This window comes from Macrobrachium rosenbergii, chromosome 8 (genome assembly GCF_040412425.1).
Source record: "Macrobrachium rosenbergii isolate ZJJX-2024 chromosome 8, ASM4041242v1, whole genome shotgun sequence".
Taxonomy (NCBI): domain Eukaryota; kingdom Metazoa; phylum Arthropoda; class Malacostraca; order Decapoda; family Palaemonidae; genus Macrobrachium; species Macrobrachium rosenbergii.
Window position 1 is genome coordinate 47,727,317 of NC_089748.1, and position 26,281 is coordinate 47,753,597.

A 26,281-nucleotide genomic window follows, 5' to 3' on the forward strand; every position below is an offset into this window, starting at 1 on the left:
TTTTTGAGGCTGTTAACATACCCTTTTTCCCTTGCCTTGTCCTTAGCATGGTCCACTGCTGCCAGAGCAATGTTTCCTTAGACTGGTTCTCACTGGTCTCTATTTTTACTAAACCTATTACAGTACATGATTTTCTGTGTTACTAATGTGTGTTTTTCACATTCCACTCCCTTTGTCATTAGGCCTCAGCATACTTGTGCTGAAAGGGATGTGAATCTTGCAGCAGTCTTCATGTTGTCCTTGAAGAAGGATCACCACTGGCAGTGGCCTTCTTGTAAGGGCAAAATGTTCTCCCAAAGTTACACCCACAATTCGTAATGATTGGTCTAAAGATTTTAATTTGGACTATGCTGGGTCTACAAGACATTCTTCCTTTGCAGTGGGTAAAAGAAGATGAAATTTGGCATGATAATCCTTAAAACATCAAACAGCAAGGTCATCTGAAGTACTCTAAACCACGCAGTCCAGGGAGATGCAATAACAAAGTACTGTATGAAGGAGATGCACCGAGAGAAAGAAATGTGCAATCTTCCATCACTGACATCTATGCATGATAATCTTACTTCATACCAAGTTTAACTAAAATATCTTCTGCTGCGTAAAAGTAGCTGCAATGACAAACTGAAGTGTGACAAACATAACAGACAGATGGACAAGCACTCTCCTATCAAACACATCTATGCTTGTTTGGCCTGCCTTTGCACTAGGTACTGTATAACCAAGCTCCTCCAACTGTGAGGTAGTAGTTGTAATAACAAGGTAAGCATAAGAGATACAGATGGACATTTTTCCTTGTGCATATCTATCATGATGGTTTACCTTGGTACCTGGTTTAACGGATATCTTTCCAACCAGGCAAAAAGAAATCTCATGAGAAATGTGACAGACAGAGAGAGGGTCAACCTCCCTTCATGCACATCAATGTATGATGGTCTACTTTTGTTCCAAGCTTCACTATAGTCCATTCAACTATTTAAAAGTTGCATAACAAAGTAAGTAGGTTAGACACTGAGAGAGAGACAGCCGATCTCCTTTCAAGCACATCGATGCATGACTGTCTACCTTTGAAACTGATTTGGTTAAAATACCTCCAACTGTGTAGGAGATATGTTAAAAAACATACAGCTGAACAGACAAAAAGACAGATAATTCCAGTTTAACTATACAACTGAGTTGACACTCTTAACTCACATACAGGCCCAAAGGGCTTGTTCTTAATTGTTATATTAAAACTTACCTAATATATTGGAATTCTTTTAAACTATCAAAATTAAATAAGAAAAATGCTGAAGAGTCCTAAAAAAATTTAATTTAAGGATCTTTTGCAATACACTGTTGGCTGAAAAATGGACAATCACTCAAGACATGTTTTACTGTAAGTGTTGTTCTGCATTTGCTGCATCATAGGATTAGGTCATGTGGGTTATTTGCAAATGACCTGTAAGCATGACCAGTTCAGATAGGTTAATATGACTTCAACATGGAATTCCTTCTGGAATGGGCAACAATTCAACAACTAGTATTATTTTTTAATCTGGTATGGTCAGACTTATTATTTACTACCCCTGTCATTAGTAGGGAAGATGGATTATACAGATATTGTGATAACAAATCACTTACAGGAACAGGAATATTTGATCTCGTTACAGTAAGTGCAGCTTTGAATGTTACCAGCACCCTCATTTTTTTTAATAGGAACCCACCTGCAAAATTTTATGAAAAATGAAACATTTCCTGTTAAATTCTCCTTAAATGCCAGTTGTTGCATCAATATGGTAACATATGAGTACTTGTTAAAAGTACAAAAATGAATACAAAATGTATGATGTAAATGATAAAAAAAGCTATACTTACTCTCTCATCTCTAGCTCAGCTTGGAGAGCATTGACATGATTCTTAAAAACTGTTTCTGCTTCATTTGAGTCTAAGACGTCAAAAGGAATGCGTGTGTCAGCAGAGTCAAGGAGATCCGTGTTTTCTGACCAAGGGATGTCTTCATTACATCGTATGAAATAACGATCAAAGTCGGGATGGTCACAAATTCTCTGCTGAATACTTAACCAATCCCTGAAAAATAAAAAAGAATCAATTAGCAATAGTAATAATAATGAGTGATATTCTATACAAAAGCATGGAAGGAAAGTTTTGTGGAAAAGGGCCAGACACTCGGACCAAGAAGGTCATTCCATACCATCACCAATAATCAAGACATAAGGTTTTTGTAAACAACAAATTGTTCCTTTTATTCCAATTCTGGGTCTCTAAAAACGATACAGGACATCAATGCCACTCCCATCTTCAAAATTACCAATCAGTTATGTACAGTACCTTGGGAGAAGTACCCCTGGGAAGATATACGAGAAAGTGCTCTGCCATTAGCAACCTCTTGTTGAAGGCACTACTCCTTCTAAGATGAACAATAGGTTAGGGATGGACATCCAGTCTGTAGTTTCATTAAAACCACCTTCATCACCAAATCATGTAGATGAAGAGGACCTAAACTGAACACCTACTAATTGTCTTTTTTATTTTCTATTACAAACAGTGGGGTGGAGGAGACTAACACCTACTAATTGTCTTTTTTATTTTCTATTAAAAACAGGGGGGGTGGGGGAGACTATCTCAATTCAACAATCAACATGATTTAACCACTGTAAAGAAACTTGTTGTATTTATCAATGAGCAAAAACTAATTAATTCTGTCATATGCTAATTTTATGAATCCTATTTTTTACTGTTGAACCTTTTCTTTTGTTACTAACAATTACCTAAAACTATCTGAAAATAACATTAACATATCAAGCATGATTATACTAAATAAAACACCTACCTTAAGAATAAATAACAAAGGAACTAAAGTAGTTTGTGCGTGCTAATATTCCCTTAATACCTAACTACTTACATACCTCAATATGGTATCCAATAAATTAAAATTTGTTTCTACATTTTATAGCCTAATTATGAATTAAGAAATGCTCCACTAAAATCTGAAGAGGTTCTTCCATAGCTTGTTGGAACACACACCATATACCAAGACCATTCAGTAGCTCTACTGGCCACAAATGTTTTTCCTTAATACCATAAAAGGTCTGAGGTTTATAATTCTTTACAATGACCCAAGAAAATCCAAGTAAGGCTTGGGTCACATGAAGCAAATCATTCGTGGTGTTGGAATAACCATAGGCCATTGTTTGAAAAAAAATTAATGTTCTAGTGAATCATTAACAATGCTCACTATAATCTTTCCTCTTGGTCTCTCTGTGTGTTACTAACTGGCACAAAAATATAAATCAGATTAAATAAATGTGATTATGATATTCTTCTGAGATATCAACAGAACATAACGATATTGAATACCCTGCAAAATATAAACTTTAGTACACTTGAAATGATCCTTACCTATTGCATTACAAACATATAAACTGACTACAAGAACCATAAAACCATCAGACAATTCCATATATACTATAGTGGAGAACTGACAGTACAAAAAATATACTTTCTGTAACAATAACATACCCTTATTACAAAACACAGTGGTGCACCTAAATGATTAAATTAAGAAACACTGATAACCACTGGAAGAGACCATTAAAAATTAAACTTCAACTAAGAAGTAATACTTACAAAATTTACTTCTATGGTATGGTGTCATTAATTAATAGGTAAAATGGGCTTCGAGGAGTGAAAAGGACTTCAATTTGGAGTAAGGGATTTTCACAAAGAATGACGGTACAGGTGGCACTCAAGGGTGAACTTTGAAAGCATCCATTCTGCAGCATATAAACTAACAGCGACTAGGGCTGAGCTAAACACTGAAAGAACATCTTGTTATCATACTGTACAAGGGAACCCTGACTTTTTTTTTACCATGAGCTATAAAAATCATAAAAACACACATACACATTCTAGGGGATGCTATCAAAGACAGTCCTGGCAACAAAAAACAAACCTGCTTGTTCTGAATGACCCATGAATAAAATGAGTGAATACTATTACTGATTACAAAAGCAATACGAAAAACCGCCCAAAGAGATGTAGTGCCTTGTCAGAGAATGTAAGAAATCATCAGTATATATCATGGTGTAAGCGTACTACTGACACAGGACATGTCAAAAAAGAAAAGAAAAAAAAAAAAAGCACTACAGACGTGAGCTACAACTTTTAAAACATGGTTCTATGGCTTTATGCTAAAGCCATAAAACCATGGTTTATGATCAGGTGACAAATTTTATATTTTGTAACTGCCACACGCACATTTATGAACTCTGATATGGGTAGCAGGTGAAGCTTAGATGTAAGAAAAAATTCATCAAAATTCATCAAGCAGCTCACTAAATATTACGAACAAGTTTCAATAAAAGGGTCTCTGCATACAAAAAAAAAAGGGGGGGGGGATGGCGAACATTTCTAAGGGAATGAATATTTTGACTCAAGCAGACATGTACACTAACATGAAGTATAAGTAATCTAATGTGGAAAATTTCCTCCCAAAAACATTGTATGATATAGTAACCATGTGGCAAGCTAACACTACTGGCGGCTGAATGTGCAATATTTCTAGTGTGAGAGCTATTTTAACTAAAAATTTATAGCCAGGAACATTACTGAAAACATCTCCACATCAACACACAAAAAAAAATATATATCTTAGTTTAACCAGACCACTGAGCTGATTAACAGCTTTCCTAGGGCTGGCCCGAAGGATTAGATTTACTTTTACGTGGCTAAGAACCAATTGGTTACCTAGCAACGGGACCTACCTACAGCTTATTGTGGAATCCGAACCACATTATAGCGAGAAATGAATTTCTATCACCAGCAATAAATTCCTCTTGTTCTTCACTGGCCGGTCGGAGATTCGAACTCGCGACCAACAGAGTGGTAGCTGAGAACGGAACTGGCTCACCCAGCGATGAACTACATCAACAAACAAATATTCATCTAGTAAACCTAGCAACTTATTAAAAATTCCCAAACTTGTCAGCCATGCAGTGATGCAAGATCAATTATTCTAGAAAACAAAATTCTGACCAACACACTGCTCTATGTATTTCAGATATCACCAAAATCTTTCTTCACAACAATGCCGAGTGTTTGAGTGTTATTAAAAACAATTATCAAAAACATTTTAATAAGCCTACCGCTGTATAGAATAAAGAAACCTCATTCTGTACAGAGTATATCAATGAATCAATGTAAACCTAAATTCAAAAAGCAATTCTCTTAACAGAGTGGAAATGACAGAAGACAATCGTGAGAACTAATTTCACTTCCAACCTGACATGCAAAATATTAATGTAAAAACGATGATAAAGATAATGATGACCTATGTCTATAAAAACTGGAGGTAATATAATAAAGTGACAGTCACTGAAGCACTATCATAAACATGAATAAACTTGAAACCAAAAGAGCACAATCAATATTCTTACCAATCCTTACAATTTTATACCGAGACTCTTCATAATCCAAACTCCAACCATCAATGTGAAGAAATGAAATACCTCACAGGTTAATTTCCCCTTCACACTAAACTGAGTAAATCTAAGGAAGAAATTTTAACACACCTTACTACCAATGGAGATGAGACTACCTTAAACTCCCTATTGAACTTAAGCATTTGATGGGTCAGTGATGAAGAAATAAAATCAGACACAAAAATGTGTACTGAGCATCAGATTTATAAGCAATTACTTTCTAGCCTTAGTGTCATTACAACCCTTCTCAACAGGCAATAGCTTATTGTTATTCCTTTAACCATTGAAGAACTTCCCTTATAAGGATGTAGTCTATCACTTATGTCTGACAAACAAATCAAATGTCTTCTTTCCCCACAAACTCTTTTTTCAAAAAGGTTTGTTAACTGTCTATTTTCTTATCAAAAACCTTTGTATAAAATAAAGATCTTTAATGTACCACATAAGGCATACTGTAAGTAGTACAACCTTACAGAAAAATAGCAAAAGCTAACATGGCATTTCACCAGGTGATGACACTGATTCACTAGAACATATAATTCTAATACAATATCAACTGAAGCTGCGAAAATAGTTCACATGGCTTCTGGCTAGATGAATTAAGAAATAAAGCGAAAAATTACATGTATTTTCCTGATAAATGACTTTCATCACAAAGGAGAGAGTGTCACTATTTTCCCTACTAAGGATTTCCTCAAAATAGAACAGTTTAATAATTATGTTGATTTTCCCTATACAGCACTGTACAAGTCAATCTTCATAACCAAGTGGGGTCTTAGCCAACCAGTGCCTTTCCTCAGAATTGAGAGATCTCTGTAAAGATCGCCAATCCTTTTCTCAATAAGGTTTAGGAGCACTTTACTGATGGTAATAAGAACTGCCAAGGATTTTACTTCAGTACTACATTCAAATTGTCTACTTCGTTGAGGACAATACTTTCATGAGTGACTAACCAATCAAGTACAGTAATTAGTTTTAACACTGATGATCTAAAGTACCTTAAGTGATATCCACTTGATGAAAAATAAAAAAAAAATCCTCTACCTACAAAGTGTTTAAGAAGTCAAAAGAAAATTGTTTTTAGAAATCACCATCTTCAATCAATTACAATAATATCAAGAGAAAATTCCAATCTAAGCAAAAATTATTGCTGGAAAACATGCTGAAAAAAGATGGATGGTCTGCCTACTAGTAAATGGTAATTTCCAAGTGTTTATCAAATAAAAAAGGCAACCACCTCAGTCCGTGAGTTGCATAAATTATACAAAGGACATACAATCTTTAGACAAAATCTTCACATTGTAAAAATTTCATTCCACAAATTCCAAGTTCATTGCTGTTTTTGTACACTCTAAGAGTAAAAAAAATTTGAATACAACTTCCTAGAAAAAGAAAACAGGAAGGGAAGGCATTCTTGCCTTCATTCCTTGGCAAGATACATGAAATAATGTAATCAATAAACTTCATAGCATTACTGTTTTTTGTTCATAAAAGGTAACAAATCAATTTTCATGATTTTGCTCCCAGCATTTACAAATACAACTGATGACTGTTAAGTCAAAATATTGTGCAGATGAAAAAATGCAAAGTGATTTTATGTTTTGGATTGCTATAGATGTCTCCGGGGCTATATGACAACCATATTCCATGCTAATTTCCTGGCTTTGCATGCTTTTGCTTATAAATACAGTAGTTTAAGAAATTATCCTCCATATAGACTGCCTATTCACTGTATAAAAGTTAGACTATGACAAGAAATAATTAAGAATTAACTCAAGCAGCAGACAGCAGAAGAGACATGTCTGTCTCAGACTGCCAAAAGGAAAAGGGAATGCATACCAACTGGAAGGCATGCTTCCTCCCCTACCATCAGCCAAGTACCAATAACCACCTTGTTTTTTAGTTAAACAGCCGGCTCCAGTTTGCGCTGAAAGTTAATCCCATATCTACAGACCGAAGGTTTGTATACATGTAGGAAAATTTATGATACAGCAGCAATTAAGACTTCATTAACTCCTCACATTTTCCTGTACAGTATGAGGAATTACATAACAGAATTTGAGGCTTTAGTGATATTTTCATCATGCAAGAGGACTGTGTGCAAGAAAATTACCTAGGTCTCACATTTCATTGCCTGTAAGACAGATAAAAGTTATCCTTCCATTGCCTGTAAGACAGATAAAAGTTATCCTTCCAAAATAGAAACTTTTTCTAATTTTGGATAGCTTTCTAGCCTCTGTATCATGGCATTTCACAGTCAATTTGCTCTTGCTTTTTTTAAATTTTTGTTTTAAAGGTTTACTGAGAAGAGTTAAAATTAGGGCCAAAGATGCCTGACAGTTTATAAAGATAGTGGATTATTCTTACCACTTTGTTAACCTTCATATTTGATCTGCACTGTCAAAACCATGACTACTTCCCAATATATAAACAAACAAAACAGCCACAAGATATCTACAATTTCGCATTGTTAAAAACCTAATATTTCGGCAACAGCATCTAAACATGAACCCCTAAGATATCTGCTGCAACTTCCTTACAAATAAACTAGGATATCCACAAAATTTCCTACGATAAAAACCTTCATTTCTCTGAAACAACTTCCTAATAAAATAAAAAGCTTTAAAGATTTACGTAAAAACCTACTGATATATATAAAACCTGTGATATCTGCAGCTATTTCCTAATTTATAAAAATCCCTGGGATATCTTCAATATATTCTTAATATGAAAACCCCAAGACATTTGTAACAAATTCCCTACTACAAACACTCCTGAATATCCGTAACAACTTCCTTATAAAAAATCCCTGAACACTACAACAACTTCCTACTAATATGCAACCCCATAAAAATCCTGCAACAACTTTCCTTCTCATTTAAGAACAAATCTTTCAAGTAAACCATATGATGGCTTAAACAAATTTAACTTTATTATTATTATTATTATTATAACCTCAATCGAATCTTTAGGGAATAACAGAATAAGAACAATAGGTACAAAGAAAACCTAAACTACCTCACATATACATTACAAATTTCTCCATACTAGCAACTATCACTCTCCCAAGAGCTAAAAAATTCAGTGCAAGATATTAAAAAATATAATTTTAGACACCTTCAGAGTTGCATCCCTGCCCTGTGGTAAGGATAAGGTCCAGCTGGTAATACCAGGATTGTGGCCCAAGGCTCTGGGAATGAGCACCTGTTGCCTTGTAGATTGACACCTCATTAGGAAAAAGACTAGTCCCATACTGGAAAAATTGAGGCTGCCCTCATGATAAGTACCAGAAATCATTGGCAGCAGGGTAACACATAGGACTAAGGAATTGGGTGTTTTATCTCCTTAGTTTCAACTCTAGATGGCTCACAGAACACCTTAGTTAAAAACTAACAAGCAGTTGCAAGGGTCATTGGTCTTAGTCAGCTAAGAATTGCATACTGGAAGGAACTGGTTATCCTGTGCTTACTCATTGAATCCTCCATAGATTCTGCTACAATAATGAACAGAAAAAATTTAGAAATGCCCCACCTGGTCTCAGGCACATGGGAGGGTGCAAATAATCTCTCATATTTACAAATACTAAGTTTATACTGAAAATATGAGATTGGAACATAACAGCCTGAATCAAACTTGAAAGATGCAATGAGTAAAAATTAACCCAAGAGATATCCCAAGGTATTGTGTATATTTATTCAGGAAGAGCAGAAAGAACTGGTAGAGTAGGCATGACCTAACATTAAATGCAGGTGAGACACTGACAGACTGGAGACAGCGATTATTGCTGAGAAGATTTAAATCAAACAAAAGAGGAAACCCCCCAAAAAATAAGATATATTCTATACAGAATTACAGACTGTTACAGATTACATTTCAGAATGAGTTATCAGAAATGTTGTTGGTGATATCAATGCATAGTTGGTAAGACCAATGAAGGTATGGCAGATGTAATGGTCAAGGATGGCCTGCAAGGACTGTCAACAAAATTATGGTGCAATTTACAAGTTTTTGTGCAAAAAAAATATTGTAAGAGAAGCTTCTCTTTTCAAGCACACAATGACAGCCATAAATACGCTTAGGCATCTCAAGATGGCAGTCACACAAAAGAAATAGATCACCCGGCCATTAATTGAAATTAACAAGCAATGCTGAAGAATGTTCTGAGGTATAAAGTAGCATATGTTGACAGTGCAAATTCTTAGGAGTCACACTAAAGCTTGAACTAAAACTACACAACAAAAATAGGTGAGTTTCTTGAAAATGAACATCAAGAGGCTTTGTAATGGACATCAAAACAGATTTGCATATTCAAAAACTATATCTGAGAAATCATAAATGTTTATCAATCTGGTGGAAAAGAAGTAGTGGGATATGGGTAACAAGAAACCTTGGATATCAGACAAGACCTGTGTCACAATTAAAAATAAAAAAAAGTAAAAGGTACTTGTAAAAAGTTCCAGAGGGCAGATGAAGAATGCAAAGTACACCGTAATAAATAATCAAGATCAGATCATGAAGTGCAACAAAATGCAAAAGGGGATAAGGGAATATCTTGAAAACAGACCAAGATGACAAGCACTAGAACCTGGTTAAGTTATGCAGTGCCCTTTTACTTAGCTTTCCTTACTACATAAAGAAACTTTATGGTTTTTCTCTACAAGAGAATATACACTGTACGATAAAAACAAAACCCTACATATTTGCTGAAAATCTTGACAACTTACAGATATCACAGGAGGTTATCTACATCCACAGTGTCAATTTAAAATTAATGAGATATTCTCACCACCTAAATAGTATTTCTTCCCTAAATGGTCATAATAGGACATTTTCCCTAGACTATGCTCAAGAGCAAAGGGATCCTCTCAGTGGGCCCATTCTGCAGCACTGGATACAAAAATAAAATTGTGTTAATCTAGTATGCCCAATTCCAAAGCAGGTCATATTGATTTAAATCCTATATAGGAAGAATGACAACAATGGGTGGTAGGTTTTGTACTGTCATGAATAACAGATATGACGGGGTCAATAAAACAGATATACCAGAAACTGAAGAAAGCCTGAGTGCACTGATGAATGATTCATAGTTTTTAAAGTACACTCAGTGACAGAGAAACTTAGAAGGAAAGCAATGGTTTAGGATGCATAGATGATTTTAGCTGGAAAGACCCCTTGTATATAAAATAACTAGACTGTTTTGATTATGTTAGTTAGCAGTACAAAAGATAAAAGCTCTGTTAATCAAATGCATCATCTAGGTAGATGGAACTAAAATAAATCTAAGAAACACACTGAGGACAGAGTACACACAAAGCAAGGAATAATGAAGTCACATTTTTCAAATATTTAGGAACAATGACACCCTTTACAGGCACTACTGGGATGTTTTGTAAAGACTAAAACTGGAAAATCAGTGGTCAGGATGAATGAGACATAGAAATCAAATATACTGAAATGGCGTGTGAAAGTTTACACATTATTCTAGTACGATCTGTACTGCCATAAGGACATGAAACATATTTGAGAATATAGCTTTAGGAAGTATATTAGGAGAATATAGCTTTAGGAAGTATATTAGGAGTCAGATGGCAGGATAACAGTGAGAAATGATCTCAAAAGGGAAATTACAGAAATTCCTTTTGTAGACGAGATGATAAAAAGCTGGACAGATACTACTTGGACATGTTCTTGGACCAACCCTAAGGAAAACAACACAAGGTACGTTTCAGAAGTTTTAGCTGGGCTCCTGTGGGCAACAGAGGAGCTGGAAGACCTAGACCTACTCAAATGACAACTGAGACAAGAGGATGGAGATAAGTGGCACTTTGTGGAAGTGAAAATGGAGGAAAGACTTGAGTGGTGAAATTTTACTGAAGTCCTGTGCATTGCATGGGATTGTAGGCTATGATGATGATGACTGTACATAAATACAATAGACAATTCTCAGAAATCCTAGATTCTCCTTAAAAATTATCATAAAACCAACACTATGTTCACTGCAAGTTTGTAAAAACTGCAACAGAAATTCAACCATTCATACATGAGTTCTTGAGCAAAGCAGTGTCATGAGCAGACATGCAACAGAACACACAAAACAATAGAGAGTGTTCTTTGCTATATATACATCCCCTACTGCTTCTTTGGGGGAATAAATTTCAAAGACACCTAATCTCTGGTAACTTTCCATGGGAAAAACTCCACTCCAGAAGAAACAAAGAATACAAAAAATACAAACAATACCAAACTATAAGATTCAGCAAAGTAAATTTCTTGTGTATAATACTGTAGTTTTTAAACTGAAATAAGTTCTAAAATGTTACTTGCTTCCCATGATAAATATAAAGTAGGCCTACACTTGCTCTGAAAAAGTGTGCAAATATTTTTGCCTACCAGATACACTAAACTGAAGAGAACCACAAATTTCATTAGGAAATGAATACCTTCCTGTACATTCAACATCAAAATGGAGTTTTGCAGGTCAAACTGGAAAATCCTTTCCAATATAAGAGCATATTAAAGAAAAAAAAACTGATATCAGAACTAAGATGCTTGAGTTTGAGAATACAGTTTAGGACATTAATACAGTTACAACTGCTTCTCTTCTCAGCTTAATCCCTATAAGGAGTCACTGTTTTTAATGAACCTTTTCAAGGTGTTTCTATGTTGTTTCCTCCTTCATTATTCAGTCACCACAAGCAAGGGGAAGTTCTGAGGCCTGCTTAGTTTTCAAACTAAAATAAAGCACTCTTCCCTTTCATTAATGAGTTGCCAGGGTCTAGTATTTGACCAAGAATTACAATAATACAGTAACTCCTCTTCAGATTCCAAGAACTTTCCAACCCACAATTCAAATGCATATGTGGTGAGATCCAGTCCACAATTTAAAAGCATATGAGGTAAGATATTGTATACATCAAGACTAAGTTTAGCTCTTCAAGATGTAACTATATGTTAGAGATGGTAAAGGAAATTTCTGGACCAGTTCTCATGAAGACTGAGTAACCAAACCTACAGAGTTGGACAGATTCTAATGTAGAAAAAGATCCTGTCTATCATAACTTAAATAAGCCTAAGAATGAACTTGAATCCTCTGTAAAGGGAATACCTCACTACCACTATTGCCCTTGAAAATATAGTGGATGTAATTACACCACGAAAACGAGTAACCCAACAAAATGTTTCACTAAAAACTGTGAAACTCTATTAAATGAACATTAAAGTAAATACTGGGTACTATACCTGTACTGATGATTTATGCAGTGTACAAAAATATCCTGGTTTACCATAATAACTCAACATGATACTTTCTTTTACAGCACTTCATACACACTAATATAGCAAGATTTTTCCGGTGGTACACTTCTCACTGAGCACCTTTTTCACTCACCCGTCTTCCAAACTTGGTATATCAGGGAAGAAATCCCGAAGGATAGAAGGCAGCATGTCCATGTATGCTTCAACTTTCCTTTGGAGGTATTCGTCTTTAAGTTTCTTGACATGTCGTCGGAACTGTTTGGCAGCTTGATCAATCCCAAAAAGGTCTACGTAATTTACAAATTCTGCATTTTGAGCAAGTTTCTTACTAGTTGAGGCCCATACAGACCGATAATCCAAAACTTGAGTGCGCACTAATCTTAAAAAGGCATCTGTTGCTAAATCAAGGATTTCTTTTCTATGTCTCGCTGCCTCATAGAATGGGACAATTCGTATTCGACCACGATTACGATCAACTAAATGGGCCAGAGTCATAAAAGCACTATCTACATTCACATTTTCATGAGAAGAAGTTTCGACCAGAGGAATGTTGCCTTTAAACTCCTTTCTGCTCGCTAACTTTTCGGCTTCCTTGACATACACCTGCAAATATTAAAATTCAGTATTAGAGCACCCAAGTATAACAGTCTCTGTACAACACTATCAGTGACCCCTACCCCTTTCCATCACTACGATAGCCTACCATCATCATTCTCTGAGGCCATACCAATTACAGGCAGTCCCAGGTAAACGGCGGGCTCAGTTAACAGCGATCAGGTTTTATGGCGCTTGTCTAGCAACGAAAATCGGCAATTTTCGATGCCGAAAATCACTGATTTCTGCTTATCAGCGCCAATAATTGGTTATTGGCGCCAATACATACCTAACAGAGGCGCCGATAACGCCCGAAAATCGCCGAAAATCACCGATTTTCGGTTATCATCACACCCTCAGAAATGGAACCCCGCCGATAACCGGGGACTGCCTGTAATGTACCTTATGCAGCAGGCTGCATACGGTACTAAGCGTTCATTACTGTGTCCTTTCAGGCTCAGATGCATTGCTTTCTGACACTTATTCATTATCTCTTGCCTTGGGTCTCTTCTTACCCAGTTGATCAACTTCTTAAAACTTTACCTTGCTCCAATTTTTACCTCTCATTCAAGAACAAATCCTTATGGCAAGCAGTATGCAAGTCCAGAAAGAAGTTTTAGTGGTCTCTTCAAACTAACTTATAATAACAATAATAATCAAAAGTTTAGTCATCTCTCTAAACTAATTTATAATAAAAGTAATGACAAACATACTACTCAGTAATTCTGTTCATATCATTTAGATTAATTAACTTAATTTCACACCATATGTCATAAGTTAAAGGAACCTTCCTTTAAGTAAGCTACATTAGTAACAGTACTCATCACAAAATAAGTTTATATATAAACATTGTGTTAGGACAAGAGTATATTGTATTCCACAACCTACCACAGCTGGAGTTTTTCAAGTTATAAAAGCAAAAATATTTCCTTTTCTTAAATGAATATAAACAAAATACAGACAAAGTCTATTCATGTTGTAATTAAAATTTGGCCCATGAAGATAAACTAGAAAAGTTTTCTGGAGCTCTTTCACTTCAAGAAGATATTTAAATTACGTTATACATGCAATATTCTTTTCTGAAATAAACCCTTACATTTCTTGAATCTCTTCAAGACCTATTTCTTTGCATATCTTAAATCAATGTGAGCCCTCCAAAATCCTCCAACTACTTCATCAAAAGCAAGATATTATTATAAATCATTCCTCTATAATTCTCTATTAAAAATAAGCAGCGGACATTCAACACCAAAAGTTATAGTTTCACTACACCACATCAATAATTCTTGACGTGTGGAATGAAATGTTGACCCAATTTCTTTGTGAACACATGAAAATGATTCTTTACAGACTTAAAAATAATGCTATAAGTTATAAAATTCACTGAAAACACTGCAATTCCTAAAGACAGAAAACAAATTCCTCATTACAGTGCTACATTGTCTACATTTACTTCAATCTAAAGGATGGGAGTCACATAATCAACATATTGTATTCCTACATAATCCACTGGATAAGAGAATAAAATCCCAAAACAAAAAATGTTCATATTCTACATAAAATTATGTCAAAAGTTTTATTACCTCATTAGCTTCATCATTTTTTGTTGTGACAAGCACAACTGGTCGCTTCGTCTTGAGACAGTTGTTAAGAATCGACGCAGTAATGTCCACCTGACGTTCTAGCGACCGATTTGGAACTTGCGAGACATCAAACACACACAAAAACCCATCAACATTCAGCTTTCCATCCGGTAAAACTCGCTGCTCATACTCTTTTTCAATACCTGGAAAAATCCAAATCACATTATATTCAAAAGAAAGTATTATTAAATTATCATTCAGTCATCAGCCATACAATAAAGACCTTAAAGAACAAAAATTTAGGCTAACAGTATTGCGCTAAGTTTACAATATTACAATACAACATTACCATACAGTAAAAAATTTAGGCTAACAGTACTGCACTAAGTTTACAATATTACAATACAACATTACCATACAGTATCATAAAAATGTTTTTTAATAATACAAGGCTTCTTTGCACAAAAAGTCAGTTACTACTATCCCTCAGGTCCTAGTTCATGTTGTCCCTCATTTCAATGTTGCAATTTTTATCAATTCTCTCTCAACCATCGTGCGAATCTCTCGTGACACCATGTATTAAATTTCAAAACACAATACCATGTTCAAACTACACATTTCCATAACATGTCCTTAAATTCATCTAGAAAAAAGATGAACAGAAGATTGTAATTACATTTCAGGATAACTGGTACACTGTTTTGCAAACTCATTTATATAAAAACTTCAACCTGTTATTGTTGTTCATCACAAAAATCATTTTAATTTTCAATTCTAAAAATTCTACTGAATGTATTGTAAATAACACTTATAATATCAAATATGATTGCTATCTTTAAAAACAATCAAGAAAAATAAGATAAACAAGTCTCAGACCCACACAGAAGTAACCATTAGCATAATCTTCATCCTAGCCTTACCACAACCACGACTACAGGCTGACAACATTAAGCAATTTGAAGATATTGAATTACTTTTCACTCCCTGTACAATAAAAATTGAAGATCAACCTCTGAGTTTACTAAAATGCCACTCAAAGGGAAGAAAAAAAATACTAAACAAAGGTTTATTGCTAATCATAAAATTGCAATATAATGCCGCTCAGTAATATAAAAGCCACTAAACAAAAAAATATAAAATTTAATGCATTCCTATTCTTTTACTTTCACTTAAAACTATTAAAAAGGTTAATACTGTCTGGCCAATAAGAGCTGTAATCAACAAGGAGAGAGAGAGAGAGAGAGAGAGAGAGAGAGAGAGAGAGAGAGAGAGAGAGAGAGAGAGAGAGAGAGAGAGAGAGAGAGAGAGAGAGAGAGCTGTAATCAACAAGGGGTAAGATTTGATTTCATGTTAAATGACGGTAATGGATAAGAGAGAGAGAGAGAGAGAGAGAGAGAGAGAGAGAGAGAGAGAGAGAGAGAGAGAGAGAGAGAGAGAGAGAGAGAGCTGTAATCAACAAGGGTAAGATTTGGTTTCATGTTAAATGATGGGTAATGGATAAGAGAGAGAGAGAGAGAGAGAGAGAGAGAGAGAGAGAGAGAGAGAGAGAGAGAGAGAGAGAGAGAGAGAGAGAGCTGTAATCAACAAGGGGTAAGATTTGGTTTCTTGTAAATGATGGGTAACGGATAAGAGAGAGAGAGAGAGAGAGAGAGAGAGAGAGAGAGAGAGAGAGAGAGAGAGAGAGAGAGAGAGAGAGAGCTGTAATCAACAAGGGGTAAGATTTGGTTTCATGTTAAATGATGGGTAACAGATAAGAGAGAGAGAGAGAGAGAGAGAGAGAGAGAGAGAGAGAGAGAGAGAGAGAGAGAGAGAGAGAGAGCTGTAATCAACAAGGGGGTAAGATTTGGTTTCATGTTAAATGATGGGTAATGGATGAGAGAGAGAGAGAGAGAGAGAGAGAGAGAGAGAGAGAGAGAGAGAGAGAGAGAGAGAGAGAGAGTGTGTGTGTGTGTGTGTGTGTGTGTGTGTGTGTGTGTGTGTGTGTGTGTGTGAGAGAGAGAGAGAGAGAGAGAGAGAGAGAGAGAGAGAGAGAGAGAGAGAGAGAGAGAGAGAGAGAGAGCTGTAATCAGATTTGGTTTCTTGTAAATGATGGGTAAGAGAGAGAGAGAGAGAGAGAGAGAGAGAGAGAGAGAGAGAGAGAGAGAGAGAGAGAGAGAGAGAGAGAGAGAGAGAGAGAGAGAGAGCTGTAATCAACAAGGGGTAAGATTTGGTTTCTTGTAAATGATGGGTAAGAGAGAGAGAGAGAGAGAGAGAGAGAGAGAGAGAGAGAGAGAGAGAGAGAGAGAGAGAGAGAGAGCTTAAAAATATATTAATTTTACGGACTCACCTAGCTGGTTTTTGCATATGTACATCAACTTTTCTGCAGACTGGATCTTGGTAGCACAACACCGCTTAATGTACGGATCCATCTTCCCGGCTGCGAGAGAGAGAGAGAGAGAGAGCAAGCAATTAATATTATGTACTAATGACTTTATTCCTTAAAAAAATAACAACACAGTATAATAAATAACACACTTATCTGAAAAGTTGGTTTTATCATCTCCATTTTATATACCATGACAATTACAAGGGTATACATCACATGAAAACGGTCAAAAGTTTTTTCTAAACATTATGAGAACATTAAAATATATACTATTCGAAAATCTCATTCAGTATCAACATTCACAGAATAAGTCTACAAGGCAAATCAATCTTCCAACCAATGGAACGCCCATAATAATAATAAAAATAATAATAATAATAATAATAATAATAGAATTACTGGACACACACAAAACCCAAGGCAATGCTGCACAGCGTACTATAAGTATTGCCTAAACGTAATTTCCCACTTTCACAGCAAAAATGAATAATAATAATAATAATAATAATAATAATAATAATAATAATAATAATAAGCTGCAATACACGGCAGAAAACCCAGAGCAATACTGCACAGTGCAATATATTTTGCCTGAAAGTAATTTCCCACTTTCACAGCAGAACGGGATAGAAAGACCTGTCGTTACGGGGCAATGTAACAACATAAAACCTAAACAAAATATGGATACAATGAGTGTAGAGGCCTTCAGATGTTGCTAAAACAGGATACGTTCCGGCACTGGTTTAAATCCAGCGTTGGGAAAAAATATAACCAATCTGTCTCGTCTAACATATACAGTCTTTGTTTTGTTTGTGCTTATGTATCATTATATATGAAGATAAAGGACTCTTATTTCAATAAATAAATAAATAAATAAATACATAAATAAAACTGGTTATAAATCTACCCACCCAACATATACAGATCCTGTTTTGTTTGTGCTTACGGATCATTATATATGAAGATAAATAAATAAATAAAACTGGTTATAAACCTATCATCCACCCACCCAAAAAGCCTCGATACCTACTGTCCGTCAATGCGAATCACGAACGATTTTACGGACAAAACACGAGTTCCCAGACCATCATCCATCACAGGTTTACTTAAGCCTCGAGAAAGCAACAACACGAACGACGAATGATACCGATACAAAGCTTAGGGGAACAAAGTCCGCCAAAAATCTAGCAACAAAGTCACTTGCAGTCCCTAACGTCTGAGAACAACGGACACGTGCAACCGGCTTCAAAAGCTTCCATAATTACGTAATCAGCGCCACTTTCCTCATCGTTTCCCCTCGTTCCCGCGAAAACAGCCGACACAAAGAGACAAGCTTGCCCGACGCACGTGCCTTCATCGAGTTGTAAGGAGTTACCACCGGGACAAATCGGGTAAATCATGGAGACTCCTCATTAATAATAATAATAATAATAATAATAATAATAATAATAATAATAAGAAGAAGAAGAAGAAGAAGAAGAAGAAGAAGAAGAAGAAGAAGAAGAAGAAGAAGAAGAAGAAGAAGAAGAAGAAGAAGAAGAATACTGCAGTTACGGTTTCCAAGTTGACTGCGGCGAAAGAAATCCACGTGCCAAAATAAATTAACTCGCGTGAGTAAACATGCTTCAATTCGCCTCAATTATAAACAAGTAAAAATGCGTCGCGTTTCTTCGGCGCGATCGAGTTTTCTGTACAGCGTATAATCAAGGCCACCGAAAATAGGCCTATCTTTCGGTGGTCTCGGTATAATGCTGTATGAGCTGCCGCCCGTGAAACTTTAACCACGGCCCGGTGGTGGTCTGGCCTTTATCGTTGCCAGTTTCATGGGCCGCGGCTCATACAGCATTATACCGAACCACCGAAAGGTCTATTTTCGGTGGCTGCAAAGAAAACTCGATTGCGCTGATGAAACGTCGGCGCATTTTTTACTTGTTCAAAACTAAAATTCCAAAGCCTTTTCATGACAATGATAGTGAAGCTATGTCAGAACGGGTTACGCGTGACACAGACGGGACAGGTATCATACGCTAACCCTGTTTCTATTGTCTGAGGGTATGGGCTGGACTTCTTGAGACGGAATGCAAGATCGAAAATCACAAATTGTGGCAAATGTACTAATGTGTCTGCAGTAACTGTACTGGCAGTCATATAACGAAAGAATGCAATTTAACTAAATGCCGTCTGTATAAATGTAAGAGGCAGGAAAGTCGCGATAAAGAACACTGGTAAACTAAAGACTTCATTTTTTTAAAGTGCTATGATCTTGTGGATTTGACGATTATTAAGGAATACGCCGTATGATTCTTCAAATGTTCTGGACATGTCAAACGAATTTGGGGGCCTCACGGACTGACCTCGGTGGGGTGACACCGGAATAGAAACTCACGTAAAATCATAACTTGACCTAATGCAACCTGACCAATGCCACCCCCATACATACACACACCCCATACATACATTCATGCATACACCCCATACATACATTCATACATACACAAAACCACTACAAAGCAAACCCGCAAACCCAACTGGTCTCTCTTCCCCATCCCGCAAAGGTAAAGTAGGCCAATAATTTCATCACCACATACATGTGAATAAATGCGTCAGTCAGAATTGATGCAGACCTAGAGCACAATGCCATGTCAGTTTCATTTTCATTAATACCCATAACTCACTGTATCTGACATGATCTGACGCTCACGGGAGACCGAAATCTCTGAGTGAATAGTGAAAAGTCGGCCGAGGTGTACGGATGCCCGACGATTCCAAAACACTTTAGCTTACCAAATCACACTCAGTGCTGAATGTAAATTATGTGCAAAGAACCACTGAAATCACCTATAACTGTGTACATTCAAAATTAAACAAAATAAAATCAGTTTTCAAATAAGAATTCTAAGATTCTCCATAAATTTATCCTACATCGCTCATTCCAATGTCAATTTAAATGCAACCTATGCACAACATAGTTAAAACATGCCAATACCACAATAGTTCTTGAGTCAACCAAAGTGTTAGAGAGAGAGAGAGAGAGAGAGAGAGAGAGAGAGAGAGAGAGAGAGAGAGAGAGAGAGAGAGAGAGAGAGAGAGAGAGAGAGAGGCCTTCGGTATAACCCCGACTGCTTCGCGGGGAAAGGGGGAAAATGGCCACCTCATTACTGCCTTTACAAACAAGCAGCAAGAATGAAATTTAGTTTTCCTTATTTACAAAACGCCCCAGGGGCAACGCTGGGAGTTCTTTTCAGAAAGTCAAATACGACGTTTTGTATTATGTACATGTTAGCTCAGGCGTAACGCGTCTATCTCAAAACTGGTCGACCTGATTCGAATCTCGAACAGGACGAGGCGGGACAGTGGGACGAGTTCCCTCAAAGTCCATGGCAGGGTTCCTCTCCTCCACTGACGTCATTCTGGATTTCTTCCCCATTTTAGTGACTGATGTGATTAATAATTTTCTTATAAAAAAAATTATTAATAAACAAACTTAACATCTATACGGGGTTTCTCATTTATCAAACCTATTCCACTGACCCCTTTCTACTCTTCCAATTTCCTAGAGTTCCAATCACCGACCGAAAGGCTGTTCTTTCACCATAAGGACGGAGCTCTCTCCTAGACCCCAGTCATTAACCCTTTTTCAGTTTTCTAAAAAGAAAACTATTGTGCCGGCTTTGTCTGTCCGTCCGCAATTTTTTTTTTTTTTATTCGTCCGCACTTTCTGTCCACCCTCACATCTTTAAAAACTACTTAGGCTATAGGGATGCAAATTGGTATTTTGAACATCCACCCTCCAATCATCAAACATACCAAACCGCAGCCCTCTAGCCTCAGTAGTTTTTATTTTATTTGAGGTTAAAGTTAGCCACAATCGTGCATCTGGCAACGATATAGGCCAGGCCACCACCTGGCCGTGGTTAAAGTTTCATGGGCGGCGGCTCATACAGCATTATACCGAGACCACCGAAATAGAGATCTATTTTCGGTGGCCTTGATCATACGCTGTACAGAAAACTCGACTGCGCCAAAGAAACTTCGGCGCATTTTTTACTTTTTTTTTTCTGAACTTACCTTTGAACGGCATGAAAGACGCATCGTCGATGAACTCGGTCTGTTCAATGACCTGAAAGGAGAAGTCGACGCCATCGTCCGAATAGCGAATGGCCTCTCCCCAGTAGAGGAAATGGTCGTTGTTCACCACACGACCACTGAAGTCAGTCTGCAATGAAACAGAGAGAGAAAAACGTGAGAAATTCTCAACACAGAGATGTATGTGGCGTTCTCGACACCAAAAGATGGTCGTTGTGGTTCCCATGAAAGAAATTATTTTTAAATCAATATGTTTATTTTAAAAACTTAACTGCTACTAACTGAAATGAATGGCATTGGTGAATAATGAGAGAGAGAGAGAGAGAGAGAGAGAGAGAGAGAGAGAGAGAGAGAGAGAGAGAGAGAGAGAGAGAGAGAGAGCAATTAATTTAGGCATACAAATACATAAACATGTCAATTACAAACAAATGTTAATATAGCAAAATCCCTGACACAGTCACGATGAACAAAATGCGAACATTCTGATAAGACAGCGTGACTAAACATATATTTTTTTTAATGCTGATATGGAAGATCTTACATTTGTTAGTTTCGCGACAACTGTCCCAACAGAAATTACACTTCTTAGGAAAAGACTACCTCCAAGGCTAACATTTTATTTAAAAGTCTACGGGAATTAAAAGCAACGTTTAGACTTGCCATTGTCCACAGCGAGCCGGGCATTCTCACCATTAGCCCCTATATGAGAAAGCAAAATGTAGGCGACTTGGTCTGAACTTCGAGACGGTAACTGAGGGATGGTACTTAACGTCTAAACTCATCCTAACATTATTCTAGTTGTAATTCTTGAAAATCATTTCTCGCTATAATGTAGTTCGGATTCCACAATAAGCTGTAGATCCCGTTGCTAAGTAATTGGTTCGTAGCCACGTTAAATAAGTCTAATCCTTCGGGCCAGCCCTAGGAGAGCTGTTAAGCAGCTCAGTGGTCTGGTAAAACTACGGTATACTGAACTTTTGAAGCAAACTAAAATTGCATGAGGAGAAGAGCAAAATTACTGCAGGGATTATAAGATCCAAAATGCAACCACCAATTAGCACACACTCGCTCACCAAACAACACGTAACGTTAGATTTTAATAGAACGGCATTTGCAGACTCTTGCATCATCTCTATGAACACAGAGGGAGAAGACCAGGAGGACGATATGCCACTTAATGACAACTGCACAGAGCAACTGCCTACCGTTGAGTCATGCCTTAAATCAAAGGAATTTACTGTGCAAGTGTTGCGTGCAATGCATTCAGTGTGACTCTCTTTCGCTGCTACCATTTGACACAGATATTTCAACCGAGTGCTCCGGGGCTGTAACTAACGCATCATCGAGATTAGAATTCCTTTCGATATACTCACTCTAACGGGAACATTCGTTTATGAAATTATAGAATTAATACACGAAAATCGGAATGGAATATAGAGCTGAGGCCAAAGGCCAAGCGCTAGGACTTGTGAGGTCATTCAGCGGTGGAAAGGAAATTAAGAGTATGTAGGTTTGAAAGGTGTAACAGGAGGCGGGCCTCGCAGTTGCACTATGGAGTAATTGTGAGAGGGTGGATAGCAAGATGGAAGAAAGATACTATAATATAAAATCGCCATTATCGCGTAATACTCGTACGCATACTGATGTTGGAAGAGTCGGTAGAGTTCTCGGCTAGCACTCTGCTAGGCCCGAGTTCGAGTCTCCGGCCGGCCAGTGAAGAACTAGAGGAACTCATTTCTGGTGATAGAAATTCATTTCTCGGTATAATGTGGTTCGGATTCCACAATAAGCTGTGGGTCCCGTTGCTAGGTAACCAACTGGTTCTTCGCGAAGTAAAATAAGTCTAATCCTTCGGGCCAGCCCTAGGAGAGCTGTTAATCAGCTCAGTGGTCTGGTTAAACTAAGGTATACTTAATAAAATCGGCATTATCGCGTAATACTCGTAAGCAAATTGATGCGTACAACCAAGCGTAACATTGTTAAGTAGTAAAGTATGGGGGGGAGGGAAGGGATATTATACTCTAATAAATTAATCATCTTACACATCTGCCTACACTGCGTGATGGCACGCACACGCACTCTCTCCTTGACGTCAATTAAAAACATCATTGCAAAGCTGGCATGATGCTATTAACTTCGTCCGTAAGTATTTCTGCATCTGATCAATGCTGCTTCCCAGAAATGAGCGATAACTCCCTGAAATATTCTTACCTAACAGACACACAACGACACCTCTGACCTTTCAAACGTGCTGTCGATTGTTTGCGTAATACTGAAACAATAACGCGAGAGCTCTATCTCTAAACTTCATCCAACTTTAGGAAACATATAGGAAAAACAAATGTCCAACATCCGTCTGCAGAAAGAATTTACAGTCAAAATGTTGACGGTAAGGATGGCGAAAATGCAGAATAAAAGCGAGAGAAAAAAAAAACGTTGAAAAGGGAAATGCTGACATGGCCTAATCACGTTAAAGCAGAATGCTGACGTGACAAAATTCCGAAGCGTAATGCCTACAGCAAATATGATGAAGAAAAACTGAGCAAGGCTGCAAAGTAATTTCCATCAGACAGACAGACAGACACACATATGTGTGTATGATGTGTGTATATATATATATATATATATATATATATATATATATATATATATATATATATATATATATATATATATATATATACACACACACAACTAGTGAGCTTAAGTTTAATAATAAAACAGACAGCGAGAATATTGGAAATCTTCCTTTTTTTTTTATTTACACCAACGTTTCGGGAATCCTTTCCCATCTTCAGGGCTATGTGGAAAAGTATGCTAAATTAAGCTAATAATTACAAGATATTTAGTTTCGTAATATAACAGTCGTTAAGCTAAAAGTTAAGTAAAAAATTACAAAGTGATTTTAAGCTACAAGTCAATTAAGCCTATGCATAATTCAGTGAAATAACAAAAAATGCAAACATACATAAATAAAAAATATAAAAGGAAAGGGTGTTGTCTGACTTACTGTTAAGAGATTGGGCTGCTAACAGATGGAGAACAGAATAGTTAAAAACGTTGTCAGAAAAAACACAAAGAGAGAGAGAGAGAGAGAGAGAGAGAGAGAGTTATAGGCAGTTAGTCATTGCGTAATGGTGTGGAAGTAGTTTGGTTGTTTAAGGAAGGCGACAGTTTCTTGATGTGAAGAGATCATAAAAGGAGGAGCGAAAAGCGGAATCGGTAGCATTACAGAGTATTTTGAAATTATTGTATATAAAATGTCAGTTTTCCATGAGTTCAAATGGCTCCTTATGGCGGAAAATTCTCTTGGTTCTAAAATGCAGCCAGTAGGATAACTAACGGACTTTCGGTAAGCGTCGGGTAGATCCGACATAATTTCCAAAATTACATTTTGGACAAGTATATTCACAGACACGAAATAACGCATCAACTCCGGACGGGTGTCTTTGAATTTAAAAAGTCTGCCTATTCTTAACGGTTTTTTTAACACAAACTTGAAATTAACATAGGGTACAAGATGCTTAGGGCTACTGTAAGTTCACGTCTAAGGGCTGCATTTTATAAATATGGCAATGAAAAATACAATAATTTCTTTGAAACTTGAAGACATAACAAACCGGGCTAGTAAACACTGTTTAAAGCTTTTTAACAATTCTGTCAAAGAGGTCAGAAGGATAACAGTTATCCTTAAAAAATATTTCAATAAATGATATTTCACTGTGAAAATGATTCAAATCTGAACACAGGGAATAGGTTCTAAATAAAGTGTCTTTACTGAATTCAGCTTAAATGTCAAAGAGCAGTTACTAGAAAATTTAAGGTCCAAACCAGTGTACGTCTTTTACTTTTAATACCTTTATGCTATACGAAATACAACCCCAACATATGATCTTACTTCCGTAAGCAATTTCAGTCAATTTGATTTTTCAAATCATATTCTTTTATTTGCCTCTTTTAGTCCTTCACTATATTTTAACTCGCAAGAACCAGCATCGATGTCATCGTTTGCAAATACTGGAAATACCCAACCTCATCAATCTCTTATCCATCCAATCCCCTTTATGCAAACACTGCTCTCATTCAGATTTCCTTAGATTTATTTAAAGTCGCATTTGTATAATTAAAGGTGCATTCTTTTCAACAAGCTTTGTGAATTCCGTCTCGTTTTGCTGTTTAAGACAATATCATCAGCATATCCTAAGTATTATTATCCTCCAATCTAAACTCCTCTTGTTTCTACTTTTCTTTTACTAAAAATTCATGATGAGGTCACGTAGCATAGGTTACAAAAAAAAAAAAAAAAAAAAAAAAACTGTAGCACCCCACTCTTTGCTATACTGTGGATACCATGGTAACACCAGTCTTTTCGTAATAATGGTCGGTTGGTACTGTCAAATGTCTTCTCGTAATCAGAAAAAAAAAAAAAAATCAACAAAAAGGGGGGAGGGGGACTTGTAAATTCCATACACTGCTCAACAGCATCTAAACACGAATATCTGACTTACATTTTAAGCCTGTTTTACTCCTCTAAATGCTAACAAGTAAAGCAAGTTGCGCACAAGAACCATTCACGAATCTGTGCAACCCTCATGTTGCACATTTGCCTTAATATTCATGATTCCCCGACGAGTAGAATTTGTTTGTTTTTGCCACGTTTATTTTACTGTTTTTTTTTTATGATGCGTAAAAAGAAATGGCAAAACGAGTAAAGAAGTCTTGAAAAAGAACTCTCTAATTCAAAATAGCACTACATTTTAAAATATATTACTTACTTGGAAAAATGTTACAGTTTCCTTTATCGTGCGTTTACATTACACGTTGCACACATTGCAAACAGCTGTAGCAAACAGATGTTCGCCTCCTAAAATATTATACTGTCCGCTATATTAGCATGTTGTGATATACAGTACATGGTA

The 26,281-nt window shown here is 36.5% G+C and overlaps 1 protein-coding gene across 1 annotated transcript in view; it reads right to left on the reverse strand.

The window, feature by feature from the left end:
• Positions 1 to 26,281, reverse strand: part of RhoGAPp190 (Rho GTPase-activating protein 190) — a 218,402-nt gene that overhangs the window by 132,003 nt on the left and 60,118 nt on the right. The window contains 5 exon segments of the mRNA XM_067107727.1: positions 1,855 to 2,067; positions 12,868 to 13,337; positions 14,912 to 15,114; positions 17,238 to 17,327; positions 21,345 to 21,492. Coding sequence (XP_066963828.1) covers positions 1,855 to 2,067; positions 12,868 to 13,337; positions 14,912 to 15,114; positions 17,238 to 17,327; positions 21,345 to 21,492 — 1,124 coding nt within the window.